The sequence below is a fragment of the Lithobates pipiens genome, unplaced genomic scaffold (assembly GCF_037356315.1).
Source record: "Lithobates pipiens isolate NorthernLeopardFrog02 unplaced genomic scaffold, aLitPip1_a1.2 Scaffold_13, whole genome shotgun sequence".
Taxonomy (NCBI): Eukaryota; Metazoa; Chordata; class Amphibia; order Anura; family Ranidae; genus Lithobates; species Lithobates pipiens.
Genome location: NW_027507718.1, coordinates 198,331,123 through 198,357,843, shown reverse-complemented (window position 1 = coordinate 198,357,843; position 26,721 = coordinate 198,331,123). Strand labels below are relative to the sequence as shown.

The window sequence follows — 26,721 nt, the reverse complement described above, 5'->3', positions numbered from 1 at the left end:
AAACAGCCACCAGCCATTGGCTGATTACCATGCACTGTGATGAGCAGTGTTCCTGGGAACACGCCGTCGCTGCGGTATGTTCCCAGTCACCACGATGACTACTACAGTGAAAAATACAAGGTGTTTTGTGAGTGTTTTGGTGCCCAAGTTGAGTGAGAGACACTCTGGGATTGATTTACTAAAACTGCAGAGTGCAAAATCAGGCTCAGCTCTGCATAAAAATCAATTCGCTTGTCGAAGCTTAATGAAACATGGTGAAGTTAGAAGATGATTGGTTACCACACACAGCTGCACAAGATTTCACACTCTCCAGTTTTAGTAAATTACCCTCTCTGTGTTCACTATGCAGAAGGGCAGCTGCTTGGCATGGGACCCAGAAGACAGCAGAGATCACTGTAGTAGCGTTTACTTCTACAGTGATCTTCTGCTTGCACAGTGATCCCATATGGCACATACTGTGTACATAGTTCAAATATACCAAAGTATACCATACCTGGATTAAACACATTGGTTACTGTTGTAGCAATGTGATATAATTGAAAATAAAAAATCCTTCAAAGTGCCTTGCAAAATTATTGTAGAAAATTGAAGGAGTCATCGATGTTACATATAATGTAAATGCTAAGAAGCAATAAAAACCTGGTTAAGACTCAAATTGAATTTACTCATACCTCTACTCAATCTCAAAGACAGTCCATTGATACCATTGCCATAATACAAAAGTTATCCATTTGTATTGAATATCACATAGAAAATGTACAATAATTAAAAAAAAACTCTTGGTATACTAATTGCCACCCACCCACCATCAAATGACGGCGGGGCGGTGCAGCTCTCGTTCTGGGATGCCATCAGATGCGTCCCAGAACAGCCACTCTGGCCCACGCGTGAGGCATGAGGGGTGTGCAGTGCGGCGATTGTGGGCCCCCAGTGCAGCAATCGCAGCCAAGCCATGTTGCTAAGACACGGCGCGACCCCAATCTCTGTAAAGAGCCGCATCCACGGCTCTTTAACCATGTGATCGGCTGTGTCCAATCACAGTCGGTCACATGTAAACTCAGAGATGCCGGTAATCCACACTCATCGTCTCACACTGACAGAGTGTGTGATGAGGAGAGCCGTTCAGCGGCATCTCCTCACAGGAGACATCTACACGTAATCAGGGCACTGATTACAATAGCAACACCAGTGCCAGCAATCGGTGCCCACAAATGCTATCAATCAGAGCCCATTAGTGATGCCAGTCCATGCTGGCTATCAGTCCCACCTATCAGTGCTGCCCATCAATGCCCATCACTGCTGTCCATCAATGCCCATCAGTACCGCCTATCCATGCCGCCTATGGGTGCCAATCATTGCCACCTATTATTGCCCATCAGTGCCACATATCAGTGCCACATATCAGTGCCCATAAGTTCCGCCTCATCAGTGCCCATAAGTGCCACCGTATCAATGCGCACCAGTTCAGCCTATCAGTTCCCATCAGTGTTGCCTCATCAGCGCACATCAGTGAAGGAGAAAAATTACTTAATTACAAAATTTACTGACAAAAACTAAGTAAAAAATCATTTTTTTTCACTTTTTTTTTTAAAATAAAAAACCCAGCAGGGATTAAATACCACCAAAAGAAAGCTCTATTTGTGTGAAGAAAATTATAAAAATGTAATCTGGGTACAGTGTAGCATGACGACGCAATTGTCATTGAAAGTGCGACAGCGCTGAAAGCTGAAAAATGGCCTGGACAGGAAGGGGGTGTAAGTGCCCTGTAGGCAAGTGGTTAATTTAACACAGAAACACAGTCCCCCATCTCTCTCTGCATATTTTACTCTCCAGATTTTATATACAGTATCTCACATAACTGAGCACACCCCTCACATTTTTGTCACTATTTTATTATATCTTCTGTGACAACACTGAAGAAATTACACTTTGCTACAATGTAGAGTAGCAAGTGTACAGCTTGTATAACAGTGTAAATTTTTGTCCCCTCAAAATAACTTAACACACAGCCATTCATGTCTAAATCGCTGGTAACAAAAATGAGTACACCTCTAAATGAAAATTTCCAAACTGGGCCTAATTAGCTATTTTCCCTCCCGGTGTCATGAGACTTGTTAGTGTTACAAGGTCTCAGGCGTGAATGGGGAGCAGGTGTGTTAAATTTGGTGTGATCGCTCTCACTCTCTCATACTGCTCACTAGAAGTTCAACATGGCCCCTCATGTCAAAGAACTCTCTGAGGATCTGACAAAAAGAATTGTTGCTCTACATCAAGATGGCCTAGTCTATAAGAAGGTTGCCAAGACCCTGAAACCGAGCTGCAGCCCGGTGGCCAAGACCATACAGCAGTTTAACAGGGCAGGCTCCACTCAGAACAAGCTTCTCTATGATCAACCAAAGAAGTTGAGTGCATGCGCTCAGCGTCCTATCCAGAGGTTGTCTTTGTGAAATAGACATATGAGTGCTGCCAGCACTGCCGCAGAGGTTGAAGGGGTGGGGGGTCAGCCTGTCAGTGCTCAGACCATACATTGCACACTGCATCAAATTGGTCTGCATGGCTGTTGTCCCAGAAGGAAGACTCTTCTAAAGATGATGCACAAGAAAGCCTGCAAACTGACAAGACATGTCCTGTGGACTGATGAATCCAAGATAAACACATTTGTTCATCCACAAAAAAAATCTGAGTATCTGTAAAGATACTTGGTGGCAACACTAAATCAGTCAATCCTTCAGAAAATTCCAATATCATATTGGGGTACAGTACTTCATGCTCCACATGTGACTGCACACAACAGTGATGGTGCCTCCCTGCATACCAGTTAGCTCCATCCACATCTTGTGCTAATGAATGCAATCATGAATATGACTGTATTGTGCCTGCTAATAAGGTAAGGCGTCTTGGTTTCCTTACAAATGTTATCACAGCTTGCATCCATCCATGTCTTTTTTTTTTTTTTAAACACATGTTTAAAGGAGGATGCATTTTGGATCACCAAGAACAACTATTGTAAGTTGTAAATATCCAGTTCTGCTCTGGCCTCCAATGCTTTAACCTTGGTATGCAGGGTAGGTAGTATGGTGTGTTCATGGGTGACATCCTCCATTCTGCTTACCTGCTGCTCAGTCACTGTGATCCTGTCTCAGAAGCCATCTAAATAAGACCAATATTTGTCTGTAAGTACTCAATTTTGTCTGCAAGTACTCAAAGTTTTGCCCTTAGTCAAACCCAGGTCTCCAGGGAGGATAGTAGAGAAGAAAAGTAGAGAAAGGAGCAGTCCACACCTTGAGAATCAGCTGGATCAACAATTTAGGTGGCAGAGCTCTACACTAGATAACTGGTCCTGTCACCATCTTAGACCCCCCATAAATATCTCTTTTTACTGTGTGCATATGTCATTTTATTTATTTTGTCTTTGTTGCATTCCTTAGTGTGGTCAATCAAATTCCTCAATATAATTTCACAAAGCTGGATGATCTCATGGATCTTCTGATGGAGAATGACTTGGTGCCAGGTGAGAAAAAAAATATTCCCATGTGATCCTATTTTAATGTATGGTCAAGTAGAGAACACATAGGGACTTATTTAATGAGGCAGTAAAATGATAATATTCAGCGTTCAGAGACCTAATAAAAGTAAGTTTCTCCTCTTTTTTAATTGTATTTTTATTAAATTTCAAAGCAAGTACAAAATAATCAAGCAATGAAATGATCAGTAAGCAGAAATAAACATAGATTATAACGTAAACGTTAACTACAGAAGTCAGAGATTAATGTCCACAGATGCAGGCACAAAAGTGAACAACAAAACTGCTACAGTTAAAGCAAATAACATACAGTTTATGAAAAACGAAAGTCGGTGCGACAATAGGCCGGAGGCCAGAGATAGACAAATCAACAAAACAGCCATAAGAACATCATGGTAAATCTCAGGGGAAGGGGAGAGAGTTACCGGACTAGTACATATAGAAAGTTAATGGGAGGGGGAAAGATAGGCGCAGAGGCCGGAAAGGATGTACTACCACCGGCAACTGCAGCCGTTAAGGGTGTACAAACAGGGGGGACCCAAATTCCGATCGATCCCAGGGTTCCCAGACTTTATCAAACTGGGAAACCAAGTCATGTACCGAAGCCGTCAGGTACTCCATTCTCCGTATTTCGGACACCAATTGGAGAAATCTAAGCTGGGGGGGGGGCGGTGCGCCAGACAACCAGCATAACGGTATGAGCCTCTTAGCAGCTAATAGAATATATGAGATCAGCGGGTTGGTATTTTTGGGTAGGTCTGGGAGATGGAGACCCAACAAACAGTGTAGGGGATCGATCGGAAGGGACACCCACGTCATCCCCATCACCAACGATCCCACCTCTAACCAAAAAGGAGGTATCAGGGAGCACTTCCAGAAGATGTGGAACAATGACCCGACGTCGAGCCCACATCTCCAGCATCGCGGCGAGACTGAGGGATCAAATTTGTGGATGACATCGGGGGTCCTATACCAGAACATGAGAATTTTAATTGCCGTTTCCCTTTGCGTGACACACTTAGAGGACTTAAAAGTAGAGGCCCAAATCTAAGTTTCTCCTTTTATTATTTTAAAGAACTTTAAATGGTCATTGTTTGCTGACAAATACTACTTAGCTCCTTCACTGCATAATCAAAGTATATACGGTAGTATGTGTAGACCTCTACAGGATTTTTTGTATACTCATAATATCTTGAAACCTGATGGACTTTTTACATTTTGAAGCTTTTTCTGCCTCGTAATGCTGAGCACATGTTTTCTTTGGCTGATGTAAATGTGTGAATATAGATTAGGATGTTATCTTGCACTGCTCCATGTTATAAAAGATCTTTAGCTAATATGTTATCAGTGTTAGTTCTCTCATTTCCTAACCGTTAACATTTTTAGATACATTTTTTTCTGAAATCAAATTTCAAATGTGAACAGATTTTTAATGTCTTGCTTGACATTTTAAAGGCTTCGAGCTTATGGGAAGTCCATCTGGATATTTTACTGATTTTGAAGATAAAGTGCAGGTGAAAGAATGGCAACATCTAATATATTCAACAGCAAAAAGGTACATAGGTAAGTTTATTGTTGTTTAGGCACACATATTTAGCCAATTTTCATTAATATTAATATACAAATTATTAAGAACGTTTAAACAAAAAAATGTGGTGCTTCGTAAATGTATCTACAAAGTCAAATGGAAATATTTTATGATTTTACAATTTTGCATGTTTTGTCATTGATGAGGAAACCTGTATTATTTAAATGCCACTCTTTTATGCATGCCCAAACATACTCAGATTAAATATGGGGTACAAGAATTGTGGAGTAAGTATAGCTGGAAAAGGCATTGGAGCTAAAATCAAACTCGTACATCTACATTCCCTAAGTGGTCTTGGAACTTTGCAGAATCATATTCTCCTGTAGTTTGTCTAAAAGTAGGCAGTCAGTTTACCTCTCCATTCATGTAAAAATGTGATTGCTTTCCAGCCCCGGTAATGGTGAACAGTAGAGACTGGATGGATGTTCATAATTAGAATGGTAGCCTATTGTCCCTGCTCATGACCAACTTAAAAAAAAAATGAAATCTAAGTAAAGTGGTTTCAAAGGTAAACGTTTTTTTTTTTTTTTTGTTGTTTTCCCTACTCTGTTTACTTCTGTATTAATGAGCTTTACTGAGAGCAACGAGAGCCAACGGCTCCTGATGCTGTTAGTCTAATACTGTGAGGAGGGAGCGGGGCAGGGCTAAGCTGTGTTTTGTGTCTATGGACACAAAGAGCCTTGCACCTGCATGAGTGCCCCCATAGCAAGTGACTTTCTATGGGGGCACTTGTAGAAGAGGAGGGACAGAAAGTGCCAGTGAGGAGGTTTGCATAGCGCAGATAAGTATAACATGTCTATTATTTTAATAAAAATCGAATTAAAAAATAAATAATATTTTAATAAAAAAATGAAGCTTTACAATCACTTAAAATTTGAGAAGTAACCAGAAATTGCTACATCCGAGACAGTTTTTTTTTTTCTTCCCACTTTTTTGACAGGATAGATGTTTTCAGTGTCCATGTTTGCCTGTCTCTGCCCAAGGCTAAACATCCGTGACACCTGCTCACCATGTATACCGTCTTTATTCTTTCAGTCGAAACAAGACATCCTCTCTGTAGTTTTACTAGAATCTTAAATAAATATGCTTATTGTTCTACAAAAAGTTGCTTTCTCTGTGTCCTAATTACTAACACTCAACAAAACACGGTACTATATGCTGGCAGTGATAATGGATGTGTATACACTGATAATATATTGTTGTATCTGTGGCACAGTATTGTCTCTGTTTAGTGTGCAGTATGTTTATGGTAGCTAAATGTGTTAATAAAGGAAATAAGCCCGGTTCATTTGTTTCAGCCAAATATAAGTCCTATGTGTAAACACTGAATCACAAAGGTTGCTATTTTCAGAACGTTTTTGTTCCTTCTGTCCCAATAATTTCCTCATTTCTTCTCAGAGCACTTAGGGTTATGCCAAATGAGCCAGCCCCTTGCTTTAAGGATTGGATCAGTGGTGGCTGGTCCATAAGGGGTGTATGGGCATTGCCCCCCCAAAGTTCCCAAAGTTAGTTTGCAAATAAGAAAGCTAATCAAAGAATGATTTATTTTTAAATAACTGATAATGACTAATATTTTTTAACATCTTAAAGTTAAAAAATGTTAGTCATATTATCATTTATTTAAAAATGAATCACTCTATGTGTGTGCACTGTGCAGGGCACTGGACTAATGGGTTTCTATTAGGTCTGTCATTTTATTACAAGCATGTGATTAGAGCCTAACTGACTTGTTTTAGGTTGTCCTGAGGGGGGGGGGTTGACAGAGCACTTTTGATTTTAGCGACTCCATATTCGCCATTATATTACGTCACTTCTGGTCTCCGGCTTCTCGTCCCAGCAAACCAGGAGGCTGAACATTTGGAACCCCCGGAAAGAAGACTGGGTTAACCTGGAAGCCACCAGGTATCAGAGAAGCCATGACCGCTGGAGGGCTTCTTTTGTAGGTAAGTCTCACGGCATCCTCTGGTGAGTGCGGACCTGGAGGGGTTTGTTTGTGCCCCCCCCCCCCCAAATAAAAAAAGTTTTTTTGAGCACCAGCCACCATTGGATTGGATTGAAAGACCAAGTTCATATTCAGTAATTTAGTCCCAGCAGTCATTATCTAGGCAACCTGACTGTATCACTTCTACCTGGGCTTATAAACATACAGTATAGTTGACATCAGCGTTTATGTTATATCAAACCACTTTTAATATTATGCTGCAGTAATTATTGGGCAACATGCTTGGCTGTGCACTCTGGTATATTGGGCATGACCAGAAGATGAGATGCTGGAGAACCTTCTCTCATTTTTGATGAGATATGCTATAGAAATATTACCACAATTTTACCAGTGCTAGGATTACTTCATGAATGTCAGCAGCTGTATAACACCCAAAAAAGTGTTTAAACAGATATGCATTACCACTTATACAGACCTAATATATACTACCATCAATTGTATAACAAATCTCTTAAAGTGGCCGTGCTTACTGACTAATACATGTTTGGAGAAAATCTGCACTACACTATGCAAGTTTTTTTGGAAATTACTTGAAAATTGTCACATAGGCACTTTGTACATGCAAGAATTTTCAAGTAATTTCCAAAAACATGTATTAGTCCATCCGTGAATAAGATCCATGATCCTTGATCACCACATCAGAGAACTTACCGACTTGCCACGACCACCTAATATAGGTAAGTCTGTATATGCTTATATTGGCACAAGGGATTTTGCCTCCTGGTATCACTCAAGCCAAGACCATCTCCACTCCTCTCACCATTATGTCTCCATGCATATGAGAAGAAAACAAGGAAAGCCTCTATAGTGTAAAACCTTTTTTCACTTTTATGTAAAACTGCTCATTAAAATGCATATAAAACACCCACTCACATAAAACAGTGCTTTCTCCTGCAGAAAGGTTAAATTTTCCTTGTATTTTGTGGGATACCAGCTCCACAGGGCGCCAGGATGGCGACGTGAGTTGGACAGAGCAGGAAGTGACGTACTCCCGGAAGTGATGCATCTACACCCGGATGTCAGGTCTGGATAAAGGGAACAGCTTGCACAGTTTACCCTTTGTGCAAAAGCACTGTATTATGTGAGTGGGTATTTTATATGTGTTTTAATGAAGGGTTTTTTGAATAAGAATGAACAAAAAAGTTTTACACTATAGAGGCTTTCCTTGTTTTTTTCAATGGTCACTTCTCATATGCATGGAGGCATAATGGTGAGAGAAGTGGAGATTATCCTGGCTTGACGGGGGCCCCAGAAGGCAAAATCACCTATGGCAATATAAGCACGTAATGACTTGTCTAATTAGGTGGTCAAGGCAAGTCAGTGAGTTCTCTGGTGGGGTAATGGATCACGATTGGTATTTATAAATGGGCTAATACATGTTAGGAGAAAATCTGCACTGAACTGAGCACTTTTTTTGGAAATTACTTGAAAATTATTGACTTTTTTAGACACTTTAAGAGATGTATGAAATAATTGATAAATGTGCTGTATAAGTGGTAATTCATATATGATATAGAAAAGAAATGAAAAACAAATTGGAAACAGAAGAATTGTCAGAAATCATGAACCAGACTGACAAAAGTACAGTTAAATCACACTTGTTTAATAATAATAATAAAAAGGTAAACAGAGTAAACATAGTCAAAAAATAGCCAGTTTTCAGGAACCGGAACGGATAGTCAGACAAGCCAAAACATCAGGGAGCCAGAGATGAGAGTAGTAGAACAGCAAGCAGGATCTGGAGCCAGAAGGAATGTCAGCCAAGCAAGTATTTAACAGGAACACAGGAGAGTGTCTCTAGAGATGTGACCAAGGCGAAGAAAGAGATCATCTGGGGTGGATGGCTTAAGTAGGCAGGACTGGCGAGCAGGATATTATCAACAGGTGAGTCACTGTGGAGAGAAAGGAGCTGGCAATTAGCTGACAGCTCAGTGGCCAGCTTTGAGAAGGAGGGGCTGAGCCCAGCCCTGACAAGAATAAAATGTTAGCATTTTCGTTATAGGTTCACAGAAAATGTTATGCTAGATACCACAAACCAAACTTAAAGCAGAACTAAACGTAACTTACAAAAATCCTACAAGCGGGCAAATCTTTATTATACATGCAATGGCTCTACTGCAATACCAAACAGCTGAACTGTCCGCTCGTAGACTTCTAATAAATGCACAATGAGCTGCGCATGTGTAGCTTATTGTGCAATCCAGGTACTCTTGGGCTGTGCTGGAATGGCAGACTCCCATGTGCATGTGTGGGATGACATCATTCCACCACCAGCCATTCAAGAGGCTCCCGGCATTCAGAAATAGCTGGGGAGAAGATGACAGCGGCCAGCGAGGGATTTAACCGAAGCACTGGTGGAATGAGATGAGTATTTTTTTCAGTTTAGTTTTGCTTTAAAGTGAACTTCACATCAGATATAGTTTGCAAGTGTATGCAGCTAAGTCATGTGTTGTACAACACAGGTATTTATTATCTCTCACAAAGTTTATAGTATGTCGGGTTCAACAATTTTCCACACCTCTACTATAGTTCTATTATGTCTAAAAAAACAAAAACAAAAAAAAAACTTTTTTTTCTGGCAGGATTTTTGATCCACAACTTACACAAATCATAGTTTAAAATTATAATTTTTATTATGCAATCATAGTTGATTAATAAGTCAAACACTAAAACATGACGTACAAGGGACCCCCCACATTAGAACTCAACTTGTCCTGGATGGGGAGATAGCCAGTTATTTCATATTCTCCAGAAAACCATTGTCCTTCTGCTATATTGTTAACACAGCCTATTAAAGATTCAAAGTAGTCTCTCTATGAAATCTGAACCCGCCCACAGCGGTCTTGCATACTTAACTCCATTCCCGATATCATCAAGAGGCAGTTGACCGATGACTTCACCTCCACCTAGATTAAGTCACTTGACTGGAGCATAAAGATCTCTTTTTAAATGATACAAGATGGAGATTTTTTTTCAAAAGTTGTACTGTAGCTGTATATTGTGACAAGTATTCTGCAAAATAAACATGTTATACACAGAGATTTTCAGTGTGATAACTGGAGCAGAATAGAAATCTTTTTAAAGGCAGTATTTTTTATCAAGCAAGATATTACTGAATTACAATACCGGTTGGCAAATATAATAGCATATTCACAAATTTCTACCTGAGAATGGGCGCATTCAAAATATTTGGCATGTCATTTTTTTTTATTGTGTATTAAATGTAGCATGTAATTTAGCATGTATTGCTACTTCATTCGAAAATTGAATATTTTGGAAGCCCTGAGAAGATATTTTAGTTAGGGGCAGCTGATGGAGGATAGTTTAAGTCATCCTCTGACAACAAACTGTCTCAGGTTCACTCGCTCACTGCAGTTGTTATGAGGGGTTCACAGTTGCCATTTTTTTTTTTTTGTTGTAGAGATTTTAAGTAAGAGGGAGCTGAATTCCAGTCCAATAAAACATTATTTAGAAGCAACGAACAGACCATTTTTTGTATTATTGCTGTTGCAGTTTTGTAGATGCTTTTGCAACCAATACCCCCACCGTGAAAGTGCACTGTTGTAACATTATTCTGTTCTTCTTTAACAGAAAAATATGGATTATCTCATGTCTCATCATGGAACTTTGAAACATGGAATGAGCCAGACAATCATGATTTTGACAATGTGTCTTTCACACTGACAGGTATTTATATTTATTTTTCCTTTTATGTTAAGTGGTTATAAAGCCTAAAAACCTTCTGTGTAATAGGATCTCCCATCACCCACTTATACTTGAGCCTGATCCTGATCTAGCGCTGTCTCACAGGACAGAGAGGCAGCAGCGGGAGCCATTAGCTCCTGCTGCTGTCAATCAAATTCTGTGATGATGCATCCTTGAAGGAACCCTTGAAGACATTGGCTGCCATAGATTGATGCTTTGAGCCTAAAGGAAGCACACTGGAGGTGGTGAATGACTGAGTAAAAAGTAACACCGGACCCTTTCTATACTGTCCTGCCTTGAATACAAAAACATTACTAGAAGCTCAGTTGTCAAGGATCCAGTAAGTGTCCAGCCAGCAATGCCCTATAAGTGAAGGACTCAAAATCTTCTAGGAGGATATGCATAAGACCCTCCACCCTACTTCCTGTTTTCCATGTACATTACCACTTTACCACTCACACCTGTACAGCTTCTATGAACCAAAGCATTTCTTTTATTAATTCTGTTATGGAACTGTTTGGTAATAATGTTGTGATTTGTTTGAATAACAAAGTACATATATCATTTTTTTAAAAGACAAACAGTGATTATTTTCATGATAGTGCTTTGCAAAAGTAATTAATAATGAATTAATAAATTAGGATTCTGATCCAAAGCATTGCAAAGTTATTTAATTAGCGACCTTCCCCTGGTGGGAAGGAAAATCCCCAGCACCAGGAGATGCTGACATTAGTCCAGGGTGGATCCATGGCTGAAGTGGAGGATTGAAATAACGTTGCGCACCAGTCACTTTTTCTCTTTTGCAGATGTTTATTTGCTTTAGGTTTACAGGGAGAGAAGGTTAGTGCTTCAGATACCTCCAGGAACAGGTTTTTCAGACTCTGCCACACTCCTGCAATCACTGTGCATACAAAGTAATAAGAACATGGACCATGGTGTACTGCAAAAATTGGGATCGACAGACAAACAAAAGCAGCACTGTCTTCAGAGCTGCGCAGCCAGGCAGTATGTATCTGTTAGCATCCTTCTACCAGGATCCTCTGAGGGCAGACTCCATTCTCCTCCAGTTGAACTTCCTCACCGATTCTCTACCTTGGGTGCTGTACCCTCCTTGACTAGGCAGGACAGCTTGAGGATTCTGAGCTAGGCCCAAACAGGCTTCTGGCCTAGGAAGCATAAACTACTGCACACACCTCCCCAGGCCACAGCCCCGGGAGAAAGAGAGCTCACCAAGTCCCTCCCTAAATATTTATTTCCTTGTTCAGCATGCACCACTGGCAATAAACCTTCCAGTGGCTGGCCAGGGGGGACATTAATATTCATACTTCAACTTTACTGCAGCTCACCTGTCTGTTGCCGAAGATGCCAGTGATGGCTACTGACGGCAGTCAGGAAAATCAGCAACACTGAACTTTTGAGAAAACCGAATGAGATGCTACAAATTAGACCGAGCCAACTACTGCATAGCAAAACTAAATTTAATTAGTCCCCTCTGCTTACAGTTTTCTAAAGTTAAAGTTTTTTTATTTTTTTGTGTTTTTTTTTTTTTCAATATTGCACAGAAGGGGGAATTTGAGTAAGAGATGTATACCAATAAGCAGTCTTGACAAAGAACATTTTATTATAACATGTAAAATCATGTTTAACATATTGTATACCACAAAAATGCATTTACAGAATCGCATACACGCAGGGTATGCTGAAAACTGCATATAAATATTGACACCATGGTAGTAAGCATAACAAAGTAAAAACAGGTCTTGCACAATGTGGGCCACTAGAAGGGCAGAATAATGTTACAAAGTCTAGAGTAAAACAAAATAAGAGACATAAAATCATCTGTATGGACATCATGCATCTATGTAAGCCTGACGCGTTTCATTGGGGTATACCAACTCTTCAGGGGTGGATGCAATGGTGATCTATAAGGAAACATAACCATATGGTATAATAACTGAGTAATAGGAATAAATAATGTGTAAGGGACAGGATGGGCCTCCTATAGGTACTCACGTCAGTTGCATAGATGTGAACAGAGGATCAGAGCCGTTAAACAGGTCTGGCATGGGAGCTGAGGTAGATACATGTGGACAAGCAGGGAGCACTGTAGATTCCCCAGGGTAAATGTGCTATTGTGGGTGATGGTGAGCCAAAAATTCTGTGAATTGAGATCAATAATATATATTGAATGTATGCTATTGTATTAATAGAGCGTGAAAAGCCCATACTTGCCAGAACGAAAAAATCCACCCATACAGGCTCAGGTACCTCCCCAATGTCAGCCTAGCTGGAAAGAAAAACCTGCTATTGCGTTGAAACGTCAAAAGGTGTAAGAAAAATAAAAAGCAACAGGAAAATACTAGTTGAAGGAAAAGGGGAAAGGAGGCATTAATTAGGGTTAATGAGGGATTAAATGCAGACAAATTTTATTTAAAAAAATAACGTTCTCACAGCTCCTCATTTTGTTCTGCAGACAAATTAAATCTATACAAAAGAAACAATGTTACTTCCATCTGAACAGTGTTGATTTATTATATTTTTTTACATGAGCAACGGCTGTATTTACACAGCAACTCTTGGACTTAGGCCCCTTTCACACATGCTGATGGTATGTCCGTATTTCATCCATCCGTTTGCGGATGAAATACGGACATCCATTCATCCCTATGGGATAGCGGGTGTCTGCGGATGAGCATCCGCAGACACCCGCTATTGTCCGCCTCCGCAAATGTCCGATTCTGCAGACGGAGGAAAATCCTATTTTTCTGTCCGTCTGCAGAGCGGATCGGATGAACACGGACACACGGTCCGTGCTCGTCCGATCCCCATAGAGGAGAGCGGAGAGCTGACAGGGCGGTCCCCGCACAGTGTGCGGAGACCGCCCTGTCCGCAGCCGGCTCAGCGGGGACAACGGAGCGATCCCCGCTGAGCGAGCGGATCATCACGGGGCGGATCATTACTGATCCGCCCCGTGTGAAAGAGGCCTAAATTTTAAGATCTGAGAATTGCCAGAAAGTGGGACCGGAAGCCATGGCAGTGGCGCATGATTTTATGTGCTACACATCCCTTTTTTTTTTGCAGCTTTTTTTGAAACAAACTCATGTAGTGCTTTTCAGGCATTTCCATTGAAGTCTATGAAAAGCAGCTCATGTACTTGTTTGAGCAACAGGCGTTTTGCTACAAGTGACAAGACGCACAGATGTGAACAAGGACTATCGAAAACAATTGTTTTTTTACTTGTTGAGTGTTTTTACTCTAATGCCCTGTACACGCGGTCGGAAATTCAGACAGAAAAGGTCTGATCGGTTTATATTGTCGGAAAATCCAATTGTGTGTGGGCTCTACCGGACTTTTTCTGTCGGAAATTCTGAGGGAAAAAATTTGAGAGCAGGATCTTAAATTTTCCGCCAAAAAAATTTGATCAGACTTTTTAGGATCGTTTGTAGAGAATGACGATCGGACAAAGTGCCACGCATGCTCAGATCAAATTACCAGACCAAAGCTATTGGCTACTAGCCTGAACGTAGTCCTGTCGTAACGAACGAACGTCATCACGTTCTGAACGATTGGATTTTCCAACAACTTTGTCCGACCGTGTGTATGCAACACCAGTTTCGGATAAAATCTGTCGAAAAAAATCAGACGGATTTTGTGGTCGGAATGTCCGACCGTGTGTACAAGGCATTAGAGCTATAAGCTACAAAACGCTCAAGTGTGAACAGGGCCTGAATTTTTTTTTTGGGTGTGTGTACTAGTCCAATGTCTTCAACTGAAACAAGAATCACTTCTTGGGAGGAATTGGCCTGAGACCTTATTGCCAAATAAGGGTGGTATCAGTAGATCAGTATTTAGTGATAACTAAAGTACTTCACCCTTGCATTACACACTTAGATTTAGGATGCACTGACAAACGAGGTGCAAACACTAGTAGTAATCTAGAAAAGGTTAATCAGCATCTTTTCACTTGCTGTTAATGCCTGTAAGAGACCGTTTTTTAAAGCAGCGGTGTGGCCTTACCAGGCTAGAATTTTAGGAAATATCTAACGCAACAACTTTTAGAATCAGAATTTTCTCAGGTGCAATACTCTTTTGGGATCACATAACAAAATCATACTAGTTCTTCTTAGCTGTCCAACATGGAGATGAAAAAAGCTTATACTGCTAACAGCAAATTGTTGCTTTGACAATGATCACATTATTTTTGTATATTGTATGTATTAAACATCGTTTTATTTGTGCAGGTTTTCAGAACTACTATGATGCCTGCTCAGAGGGCCTCAAACAAGCAAGTCCTCTTCTAAAATTTGGGGGACCTGGGGATTCATGCAGATCACCACCAAGGTCACCCATCTGTTGGGGTCTTCTGAGCCACTGCTTTAATGGGACAAACTTTTTCACTCAGGAGACAGGTGTCAGGCTTGACTATATCGCTCTACATAAAAAGGTTGGTATGAATTTGTGTAATCTTAATGTTGGTTCTCCTTTCATACACATGGCATGTTCATAGATGCACCTAACCTGGCACATGTGTTTCAATGCATTAGTAGCTTTGATTTTAAAAAGTAAAAGACAGATAGGTGTTTCTACAGACTGCAGATGCTTTAATGAGAAACTCCCAGATGCAGTCTCATAGGATAAGTATCACTACATCAATTTAATATGGAGGTCAGCAGAAAGTTTGCCCTTATATGAGTAAATGCCCATAAAACAATGCAACTGCATGGCAGGTATTGCAGGACTGTAACTGCAGTATTGCCTCTGCAACATCACGTCACAGTGGCGGTGCATCCATAAGGGTGCATGGGCCCTGCCCCCTCTCTCCAGTCCCCCCCTCCATCACCAATAGATAGATTCATGCATAGCATGAATCTATCCATGGCCGCTGCTGCCACCCCCTATTCAGGCGGGGCCGGGCGCCTGAATTACAGTGGCTGGGGGTGTTTTTGAAGCACCTAATTAGAGCCATAGGCTATAATAGGTGTAAAAAAGGTGGCCTGCGAGCGCCATGCTTTGGGCTCACAGTTCACCCAGCTGTGTTAGAAAAGGGAATGAATATTCCCTTTCCTAAAACTGAACTGCCTCTCTGCCAATCAGGTGCTTGGGTCTGTTGCTGAAATGAATCAGGCATCCAATCATAGGAGAGAATGGGAGAAGACATCAAGGACACGGAGGAGTATGGAGGACACCACTCCCTACCAGCTGCTCCACTGAGACAGGGTAAGTGCCGGGCAGATGGCAAGCGGGCAGGGAGGGCACAGTAGCAGCATTCGATGGGCACAGTGGCAGCATTCGATGGGCTCAGTGGCAGCATTTGGTGGGCACAGTGGCAGTGTTTGGGCACAGTGGCAGCATTTGGGCACAGTGGCAGTGTTTGATGTGCACAGTGACAGCGTTTGGCACAGTGGCAGTGTTTGATGGCACAGTGACAGAGTTTGATTTTTGCCCCAGTTGCCCCTTTTTCTTCTCAAACATACAGTATGTACATGGTCGTCTTTAATATTGATTGGACCCTGGGCAAACATTTTTTTTGGGCCCCCACCTCCATGCAGTTTCGCTCTCCACCTGCTCTGAGACATACAATAAAAAGCAGCTAGACTCAAAATCAGTTTACTGAACCAAATCAGACAGCAATTGCGATTGGTTGCCAGAGGTTACAGTATATCATTACCACTCACTAACTGGTTGCTAGAGGTTATAGCACATCATTTCTGCTTGTTGATTGGTTTGGCAATGCTGATTTTTTTTTATACTGACTACCAATATAAAGAGGAGTTTCAACACTGGCCACCAATGTAAAGGGGGTTTACACTGATAACTAATGTAATAGAAGTATTCACAGTAACTACCAATCGAAGGAGGGATTTACACTGACCACCAATGTAAGGGGAACATTCACACTGGCCACTAGTGTGAATGAAAGGATTCTACACCAGCACCAATGTAATGAGAAGATTTACACTGACCACCAATGTAACTGAGACATTTAGCCTTTTAGCCTGCGTTCACATTTGTGTGTATTGGGAAAGCATGCAAAATTGCTTTCCTGACACCACAGAAATGTGCTGTCCTTTAGCAGAAACACAGCAGTGCCATTAATTGTTAATGACACCCTAACGCATCTGCTGACATATGCCTTTGCACCGTGTGATTTTGGAAAAGGGTTTGGAAGTTTCTTCTGCATTTGTAACGCATAAAGCAGCCCAGTAAAATGAATGGGCTGCCCTACACAAGACCTACATCTTTATTATCCATCATGTCAGTACACCTTTGCATCCTTAACATGCTAACCTTTGTACCTCAAACCTCCCCCATCCTCTCCACTCCAATTCCCCTCCCGTTTAACTCTACCTGCCTCCTCTCTCATCTTTGCACCCACCTTACTTACCTCCATACATTTCCTCCTTACTCACCTGTTCACCCCAAATTCCTTCTCTGCCTACCTCTGCACACCCCCCACTAATTTGCTTACCTACCCTGTTTCCCCTAAAATAAGACCTAGCATGAGTGTCGGTGATGGCTGCAATATAAGCCCTACCCCCCAAATAAACACCATCCTCTTTCCCCAAAAATAAGCCCTACCCTGAGAATAAGACATAGAAGGACTTTAACTAGGGCTTATTTGGGGGGTAGGGCTTATATTGCAGCCATCGTCGACAATCACGCTAGGTCTTATTTTAGGGGAAACGGTATGCATGAACAGGCTGATGTTAGGCTTAATGACCACAGTTGTAGGTAGGACTTTCAAGCATGCCCCAGTTCCTCCCCAGTGGGCAGCATTCAATATAGGTGATGGTGGATATGACCTCAGGGGGGCATGATATACATATGAATACCACCTCTATTTACATATGAACCCTTACAATCCACTTTTTGCTACAGGTAAGCCTATAATAAGGCTTACCTATAGCTACCCCAGATATCTCCTAAGCCTGCACGGTTTAGGAGATATCCCCTTTATCTGTATGTGCTGTCATCGACATCATGCTATGCATACTAGCTCGTTATTTAAGGCCTAAAATATACAAAGTGCTATTTAAAAAAACAAAACAAACATACATATACATATATATATATATATATATACATACACACATACATACACATATATATACACACACATATACATACATGCATCCCTAGAACTGGGAACCTGTATAAGTCTTGCCCTGCGCCTTGTTAGCCCCATCGTCCTCTGCAACGCAACCGAGAGGGGGCCGATAAGCTTTAGACGGGCATAGGGGGCGCAGGCAACCCTAAGGACATCATTGATATAAGCAGGGCCGTCTTTAATATTGATTGGACCCTGGGCAAAAAACTTTTCTTGGGCCCCCCCCATGCAGTTTTGCTCTCCACCTGCTCTGACATACAATAGATAGCAGCCAGACTCAAAATCGGTTTACTGAATCAGATCAGGCAGCTATTGCAATTCGTTGCCAGAGCTTACAGTATGATTACCACAAACTGACTAGTTGCTAGAGGTTACAGCACACATTATGGCTCACTGATTAGTTGCTAGAGGATACAGCACATAATTTCTGCTTGTTGATTGGTTGCTAGAGATTACTGTGGATATGACCTCAGGCTGGCTGCCCCTATTTACATATGAATGCTGGTAATTTACATGTAAATACAGGGTCTGCAGGTGTGTCATCTGTGCACAACAATAGGGCAGAGCTGGGCAGCATTAGTAGCAGCACTTCACACTGAGATATTGGGACACAGCATGGGACTAAAACCTTAAGGGATGAGGGAATTTAAACCAGGACAGTTGGCAAGTATCAGGCAGCTGCTTTGGGCTCCATAACAATGACAGTTGCCCCTTTTGCCCAACCTTAAAAACTGCCCTGAGTATGTATACATGTTTATCCATAACAACTTGTATGCCCAGTATGAAAAATATAGTTGATTTAATGCATATGACTGGTTTTAGTGCAGAATGCATATCGTGTCCATGGTATAGTAACGATTGTGAAGATGAGTAATCTTGTCTGCCAGTCTTCAGTCACATAATATAGTTTATAATTGGTCCACCCACTCAGGCCTCCACTGCTCCTGCAGTTCTGGGAATGTTCAAGCTCAGACGTCATTTCATATTGTTTGCCCTACTCTAACCTTTTGGTCTACACATGGACACACTTGTGATAGTTTTCAGCTTCTTTGTTTAATGTTAATTAATTAATGTGTGTAAGTGAAAAACATGACATGGCATTCATCAGAAACCTAACTGCTATTCTTATAGCTTAATGCCCTCTTGTGGTTATAATGCTACATTGCATGGTTTAACAGCTTACAGTTTTAATTTCTACTTGCTACATATTTTTTCTTCTTTCAATTATTGCAGGGAGGTGGAAAATCATTTCCCATTTTGGAGCAAGAGATCAACACTGTTTCTGAAATTCAAACACACTTTCCAACGTTCAAGTCAGTCCCTATATACAATGATGAAGCAGACCCACTGGTTGGATGGTCGACACCACAGTCATGGAGGGGGGATGTCACGTATGCTGCCATGGTAGTAAAGGTGAAAAGCAGAACTAAAAAGTGCTGTGATTATACTAGCAATGATACCATGAGCGTGGGAATCAATGGAAATGTTAATAATTAAAATGAGAGTATTTATTGATGTGATCAGAAACACAGGTGATACATGAGTGATGCAGTAGTTTATAGGTATTATACATTTCCATTTGACATTTTGGAATTTAGATTGCCAAGAAGGCCAGGAAAAGAGATTAGGGCAGAAGATGAAAAGTTTAGGTGAATGTTACCGTGGATATAGGGAATGACTGTGTCAAGTCCTAGCAGTTAGTGAGTTATCCTGCTGGTGTTTGACCCTAGATATCACTTGGCAGTGTTCACAGCAGCCACCAGCAAATGACTCTCAGCTGCTTCTGGGCTTGAGCATTATTCCTCAGCTGAACCTTGCTGCCAAAACTGGAACTTTAATCACAAAATTAGCTTGTGTTAGATCACTTCAGGCTGGCCTCTTTTAAAGATATACTTGTAGCTATGTAAAACATAAAAAAATAAGTTCTTATGCTGTTTAAAATCCAGTCTCACCCTGCTCTGCACAGCTTCAGTTGTTTTCTATTTTCAGCATAGTGCCAAAAATCAGAGCCACTAGAGGCCGATCTGCTGACAACCTAAAGATTTACTGCTGCTCAGGGGCTCTGGGCTTCAGCAAAATGGCAGCCTCTGGCAACAAGACACAGGAGCCATACTGAAGGCAGCTTCCAGCACACACTTATTTTGAAAACATAAATATTAATGTGAAATGTATGTTCCTTGCTAAAGAACATTATTTTTTATCAAATTGTTTTGGGTAAAGTTCTGCTTGAAGTTTATAACCTTGCCCTGACCCTTAGAAATGAGCATTATAATTTTCCCACAACAACCTGTGCATGTGCTTTGACCCTTTGTGTTCAGTATTCTGCTAATTGTATTCTTAGTCACCCAGCGTCTCTTCAGATCCCATAGTTTGTTGCCACCATCCATTGTCCTATCCTTGTTGCCTTGTGTTTCTCATTTGTGTACTTGTCTTGTTCCTACATTGATGTATCACATCAGCTATTACTAATACTGCTAAGCATTTAAAGTGTAATTACAAATGTGCAGAGAACAAAACAGTGCTACCTTGGTAAGTGCTTTGCAAGGATTTTAGCAAATATAACTTTTCTGCTATAGCCACATTGCGGGTCTCAGCATTGTGATAAGTGAAAAATAGATGCAAATATAAAACCAATCAAACCAGTGATAGTTCAGTACACTGGCAGTTTCAGGAAATTGACTACTAGTTTTATAAAATCATACCTGACTGCAAAGTCAGGTGTGAAAAGTATGCTTTCATGAAAGTAAACTACTAAAATATTTGTGCAGCAATTATGTTCTATCAATGTTTTTAGCTGCATCACTCATCAATTATATATGGCACAATCATCTCTTTTTGCATTCATGTTCAGTCTCAGTACAGTACTTAAAGTGTTACTAAACCAAGAACCTACATTCACTGTCCTTGGTCTCCCACAATACACAGAACATGGAAATGCAATTATTTTAGTAAATATTAACTGATAAAAACACTTTATCAGCAGTATATAGATGTCTTGTGACTTATATCATCCTAGTAAAGCTTGTAGGAGGAGTTTGCATTATCCCCTGATCTTCTGTCTGGACATCCACTGTCTGGCACCCTCCCAAAAAAATAAAAACTCTCTAGCAATACAAACCAAACATGAAGTCTTTTGTGGTATTTGTAGATGAGGCTCTTTATCTTCTGAAATGGCAAAAAGCCTCCAGGTTCTGGAAATTCTTGGGCTGTCTTGCATGAACTGCAAATTTGATATCTCCCCAGAGTGGCTCAATGATATTGAGGTCAGGAGACTGAGGTGGCCACTCCAGAACCTTCACTTTTTTCTGCTGTAGCCAATGACAGATCGACTTGGCCTTGTGTTTTGGATCATTGTCATGTTGGAATGTCCAAGTACATCCCATGTGCAGCTTCCTGGCTGATGAATGCAAATGTTCCTCTAGTATTTTTTGATAACATACTGCATTTATCTTGCTATCAATTTTGACCACATTTCCTGTGCCTTTGTAGCTCACACATCCCCAAAACATCAGCGAACCACCTCCGTGTTTCACAGTAGGAAGGGTGTACCTTTCATCATGGGCCTTGTCGACTTCTCTCCAAATGTAGCGGTTGCGGTTGTGGCCAAAAAGCTAAATTTTGGTCTCATCTCTCCAAGTGACTTTGTGCCATAAAGTTTGAGGCTTGTCTCTGTGCTGTTTGGCATATTGTAAGAGGGATACTTTGTGACATTTGCGTAGTAATGGCTTTCATCTGGTGATTCGACCATGCAGCCCATCTTTCTTCAAGTGCCTCCTTATTGTGCACGTTGAGACAGCCACACCACATGTTTTCAGAGAGTTTTATATTTTATCTGAAGTTATTTGTGGGGTTTTCATTGCATCCCGAACAATTTTCCTGGCATTTGCGGTTGAAATTTTAGTTGGTCTACCTGGCCGTGGTTTGGTTTCAACCTGAACCCCTTTTTTTTTCCGCTTCTTGATTAGAGTTTGAACACTGATTGCCATGCTCAGTTCCTTGGATATCTTTTTATATCCCTTTCCTGTTTTATACAGTTCAACTACCTTTTCCCACAGATCATTTGACAATTATTTTGCTTTCCCCATGACTCAGAATCCAGAAATGTCAGTGCAGCACTGGATGAAAGATGCAAGGGTCTGTCAGGAGTCCAGAAACTCATTGACCTTTTATACACACACACTAATTACAAGCAAACAGATCACAGGTGAGGATGGTTACCTTTTTAAGAGGAAGTAAAGGCAAAAAATAAATAAAATAAAAAACACACCCTGTAAGGCAAAGGCATAATGAGCTAGTATGCATAGCATACTAGCTCATTATGAATAACTTACCTGAGAATGAAGAGCCCGAAGCGGTCCTCCGTCTTCCTCTTCGCCGCTGCCATGCATCCCGGAGCGACTTCCGGGTCTCGCTGCTCCGGCGCTGTGATTCGCCGGAGCCGTGATGACGTCACTCCCACGCATGCGCACGGGAGCCGACACTCGCGGCATATCGCCGCGATCTGCGGCCTTCCCAGTACGCCTGCGCGCTGCTGTCTACGGCGCATGCGCCTTGGAGACAGTGGTGGCTGTCTTCGGGTAAATATCTCCTAAACTGTATAGATTTAGGAGATATTTCTTGGACCTACAGGTTAGCCTTAATCTAGGCTTACCTGTAGGTCAAAGTGGTTTGTAAGGGTTTACAACCACTTTAATAGCCATTCAAACCCTTTTGTGTCAACTTGTGTGCATGTTATCAGGCCAAAATCCCCAGGGTATGTAAACTTTTGATCAGGGTCACTTGGGGAGTTTCTGTTGCCATTGTGATTTAAAAAGAGTAAACACAGTTGATTCATAATAAATGGTTTCAGCTAAACACTAACCATGAGTGAAAGACATGTTTTTGTGTTATCATTCATATTCTCTGAAAAATGGCCAAGAAATCATAAATTCTGGCAAGGTATGTAAACTTATGAGCACAACTGTATCTAACAGCAGTATCTACATGGAACACAGTTTAGATACCAGCATATTCTTGTGATGCTAGTAGAACAGTTGTCACCAGAGCTGCCTTTTTCCAACAGGAAAATACAGGAACAGGTTTCGCCATAGTTCTTTTTTCATGTGTTTCAATTTTATATTTTTCTTAAAAATAAAATTAAAAGAAACTGGGAACGGTTACGATGTAAGAACACTAAATAATCTTGTTCTTTTTACCCTTATCTTGCATAGAGTAAAAGGTTAGCTCCTTATGAGGTTAATTTTACTAAAGGCTAACAGATTGTGCAGTTGCTTCGAAGCTTAGTAAATGAGGTAAAGCTTAAGTTTGTAGAGAACACCCAATCACATGCAAGGAAAAAAAAAGCTGTATTTTTGCTTGGACATGATTGGATGTAAATCAACAGAGATTCCCTTCATTTGCAAAGCTCTGGAGCAGTGGTGGCTCGTCCATTATGGGTGGTAGGGCACCACCCTCTCTCTCCATGCCAGCCCCTATATGACAAATGGATAGATTCATGCATAGCATGAATCTTTCCACGGCCGTCGCTGCCACCCCCTATTCAGTTATCCAGCCCCTTTGTTACAATAGCGAATGAATACACTGATGCTCAATCTCGCCAATCAGAAGCAGGTCTGAGACCCGTTTTCTGATTGGCCGAAAAGAGAAGACTCCCGATTGGCTTGTGAGAAGGAGGAAACCGAAGCTAGAGCCATTGCTTGTGGAGACTGTGAAAGGGAGAGCCGCGCCACCGCTGAGAGCCCTGGAGAACCGCCCGTTGACGAACTGGGGGGTATTGTTTGCCATCCCCCAAAGAAAGTTACGACCAGCCGCCACTGCTCTGGAGCAACTGCACTTACAGAGTGCATAGGGGTTGATTTTCTAAAGGCAAATCCACTTTGCACTACAATTGCATTTGGAAGTGCAGTGGCTGTAGATCTGAGGGGAAGATCTGAAATGAGGGGAAGCTCTTGTGATTTCTATCATCCAATCTTGTGCAGGTAAAAATGCTGTTTGTAATTGGCCTTGCATGTCCCCCTTAGGTCTACAGCAATTGCACTTCCAAGTGCACTTGAAGTGCACAGTGGATTTGCCTTTAGTAAATAACCCTCACTGTCCATTTGCCTTTAGTGAATCCACCCTATGTTAACTGGTTTATAGCAGGTTTATAGCAAATCCACTTAAGTAGACACTAATGATGGGTGCATGTGTAGGTCGCTTTCGCGTGCATGTACTAAGTATCAAAACACGTGTGTTTTTTGTTTGGTTTTGTTGTTGTATCTGTATTTATATAATTAGGTATAAACTACAGGATGAGCTTTATCTTCTTAGTAAGACAACCACTGGCAAAGTATTGCTAAGATCTTTTCCATCATCTGCTTAGCTGATGAGTAAGCTTAACAAAGGCCAATTTTTGTACTTTGTGGTTCCTTGACATCAGTTCATAATATGCAACAGGAAAATGTATTTTTTTATATAATGAAAAGTATAAATTAGTATGATTTAGTACGATGATATTCATTTAAGTTAGCATTCTTTTTTAATCCTGCCATACACTGGTAGGAGTGTCAAAATTGTATTTATTTTTTTTGTCTGTGTTTGATTGTATTACTTATTTTACTTTTACTACTGTCATTTCTATGTTTTAGGTAATAGATGAACACTTAGACTACATGCTGTCAAATGATAGTCAAAAAATGAACTACAGCTTGCTAAGTAACGATAATGCCTTCATGAACTATTACCCTCACTACTTTACTCAGAGGACACTGACAGCAAGATTCCAGATGAACAACACTAAGCCCCCACATGTCCAGATGGTGAGAAAACCGGTGCTAACCGTAATGGGCTTGCTGGCATTATTAGGTACATGTTTGTGTTTCATCTTTTCTCATACAACAAAACATGGCAAATGGCAAAACTTTAATAAAATGTCACATTTAAAATTCAAAAGTAAGAAAAAAGTTTATGTTGTATTAGACAACAATTTGACTGTCAATAGGTTTGCCTGAAAAACAAAAAATGATACATATTAGTTATACCTTCTGTAGCAAAAGGATTTGTAGGTATCAGTGGAACACAAGTGTTGCGATTACCACACACAGTCTATTGACACTTCCACAAGCTCAATAAATGAAAGTCTGTTCCTCTGTATGGACATTAAAATGGTATTTAACCCAAACCTTTATCCCAAAAGGAAAAACAAACTGCTGTAACTGATTATAAATTGTGAGCTGGAGTTTGGTTTCAATTTGTTAGTGTTATCTAAATCGGCTAATACATTTAACACTACCCTCCTCCCCAGACTGATAATGTGACAGACTTCTGTGTCTCCTGTTCTCATTCCTCTAGAGTTGTATCTCACTAATACATGAGGTCTGTTACTGGCCAGATCACCAGATGAAAACAGGGTGGGGGAAAAAGCCAAAGAGAAGCAAACTGATACAACCACCACATCTAAGTCTGTTTGCCCTGTATGGACCAGTGGGGGCCCATCCATTAGGAGTGCCTGGGCACTGCCCCCTCTATCCACACCACCCCCTATATGGTTAATGGGAAGATGCATGCACAGCATGAATTTATCCATGGCCGCCACACCCTATTCATGTGTCTGGCCCCTTTCAGTACACCGGGCACATGAATTACAGTGGTGGGGGTGTTTTTTTTTAAGCACCTGATTAGAGCAATAGGCTCTAATAGCCTTCAAAATAGGGTGGGCTCAGAGCGCAGAGCATTTCGCCATGAGCTCACGCAGGTGTTAAAACGGTGAATGAATATTCCCTGTTGTAACACTGATCCTCAATTCGGCCAATCAGAAGTAGGTCTCAGACCCATTTTCCAATTGGCTGAAAAGAGAAGACTCCCGATTGGCCTCCAAGGAGGAGAGAGGAAAATGGAAGCCGCCAATGCCCGTGGAGAGCAGAGGAAGGGAAAGCTGTTTGCAGCCTCTGAGCAAGGGAAGCCGCTGCTGTAGAGCTGCATAGATGGGGCAAGTGAACGAGACCCGCCCGCCGACCGACCGATGGGGGGGGAGGGGTAGTAATGTTTGCCACGCCCCCTAAAAAAACTTACCACTGGCCACCGGTATGGACGTTAAAGTGTTATTAAACCCAAAAGCAAACATTTATTATATTGCAGAGAGAGAGAGACCAGTGGAACTAAATACATTATATTTACCAAAAGAAAAAATGTTGGGGCTGCGCTTCCAAAAAAATGGGACCTTACACGAAAATGTTATAGAGCTAATTATTCAGATGGAGATATGTCAGATGGTATATATTCAAACTAGTATGGTAAAGTAGTAAGGGGGAACTCTTATCCTAATGTAGAAATTCTTCTATCAATAGTGCCTGCAACAGTGTGTACACAATAATAACTGTCACAATCCCAAGTGCAACTTATATCTCTATGATATAAAAATAGTGCTAAGTGCAAAACCACATACAGTGGTCTAACTATAAATCAGACTTCTATGACAGAAAGTGCTGAGTGCATCATAGCAAAACCAAAGTGACTGAAATATAAACAGTTACTGGCTACGTAAGCGCAAACTAGTGATAATAATAAAGTGCAAAAATAAAGTGCAAAAAATGCAAACAAAGTGCTTAGTGTAACAAAAAATATTAATAAAAAACATATAATAATCGAACTATAGAACAAAACTCCATAAACAGAAAGTGCTGAGTGCAAAAAATTGGACTATATCCAGCTGTTAATGACGTGAACACAGTCCCGTGATGATGTCACATAAACATCTAAAGTGATTCTGTGCTGGGAAATATCTCAGAGGTTCTTCCTCCACATAAGTGATTCCACGC

The 26,721-nt window shown here is 41.0% G+C and overlaps 1 protein-coding gene across 2 annotated transcripts in view; it reads left to right on the top strand.

Moving 5' to 3' along the window:
* IDUA (alpha-L-iduronidase) overlaps window positions 1-26,721 on the top strand; it is a 256,317-nt gene that overhangs the window by 206,995 nt on the left and 22,601 nt on the right. For both annotated transcript variants that reach the window (XM_077476102.1, XM_077476101.1), the window contains exons 3-8: window positions 3,429-3,511; window positions 4,979-5,086; window positions 10,705-10,800; window positions 15,060-15,262; window positions 19,160-19,339; window positions 24,553-24,769. In XM_077476102.1, coding sequence (XP_077332228.1) covers window positions 3,429-3,511; window positions 4,979-5,086; window positions 10,705-10,800; window positions 15,060-15,262; window positions 19,160-19,339; window positions 24,553-24,769 — 887 coding nt within the window. The remainder of the gene's footprint in view (window positions 1-3,428; window positions 3,512-4,978; window positions 5,087-10,704; window positions 10,801-15,059; window positions 15,263-19,159; window positions 19,340-24,552; window positions 24,770-26,721) is intronic.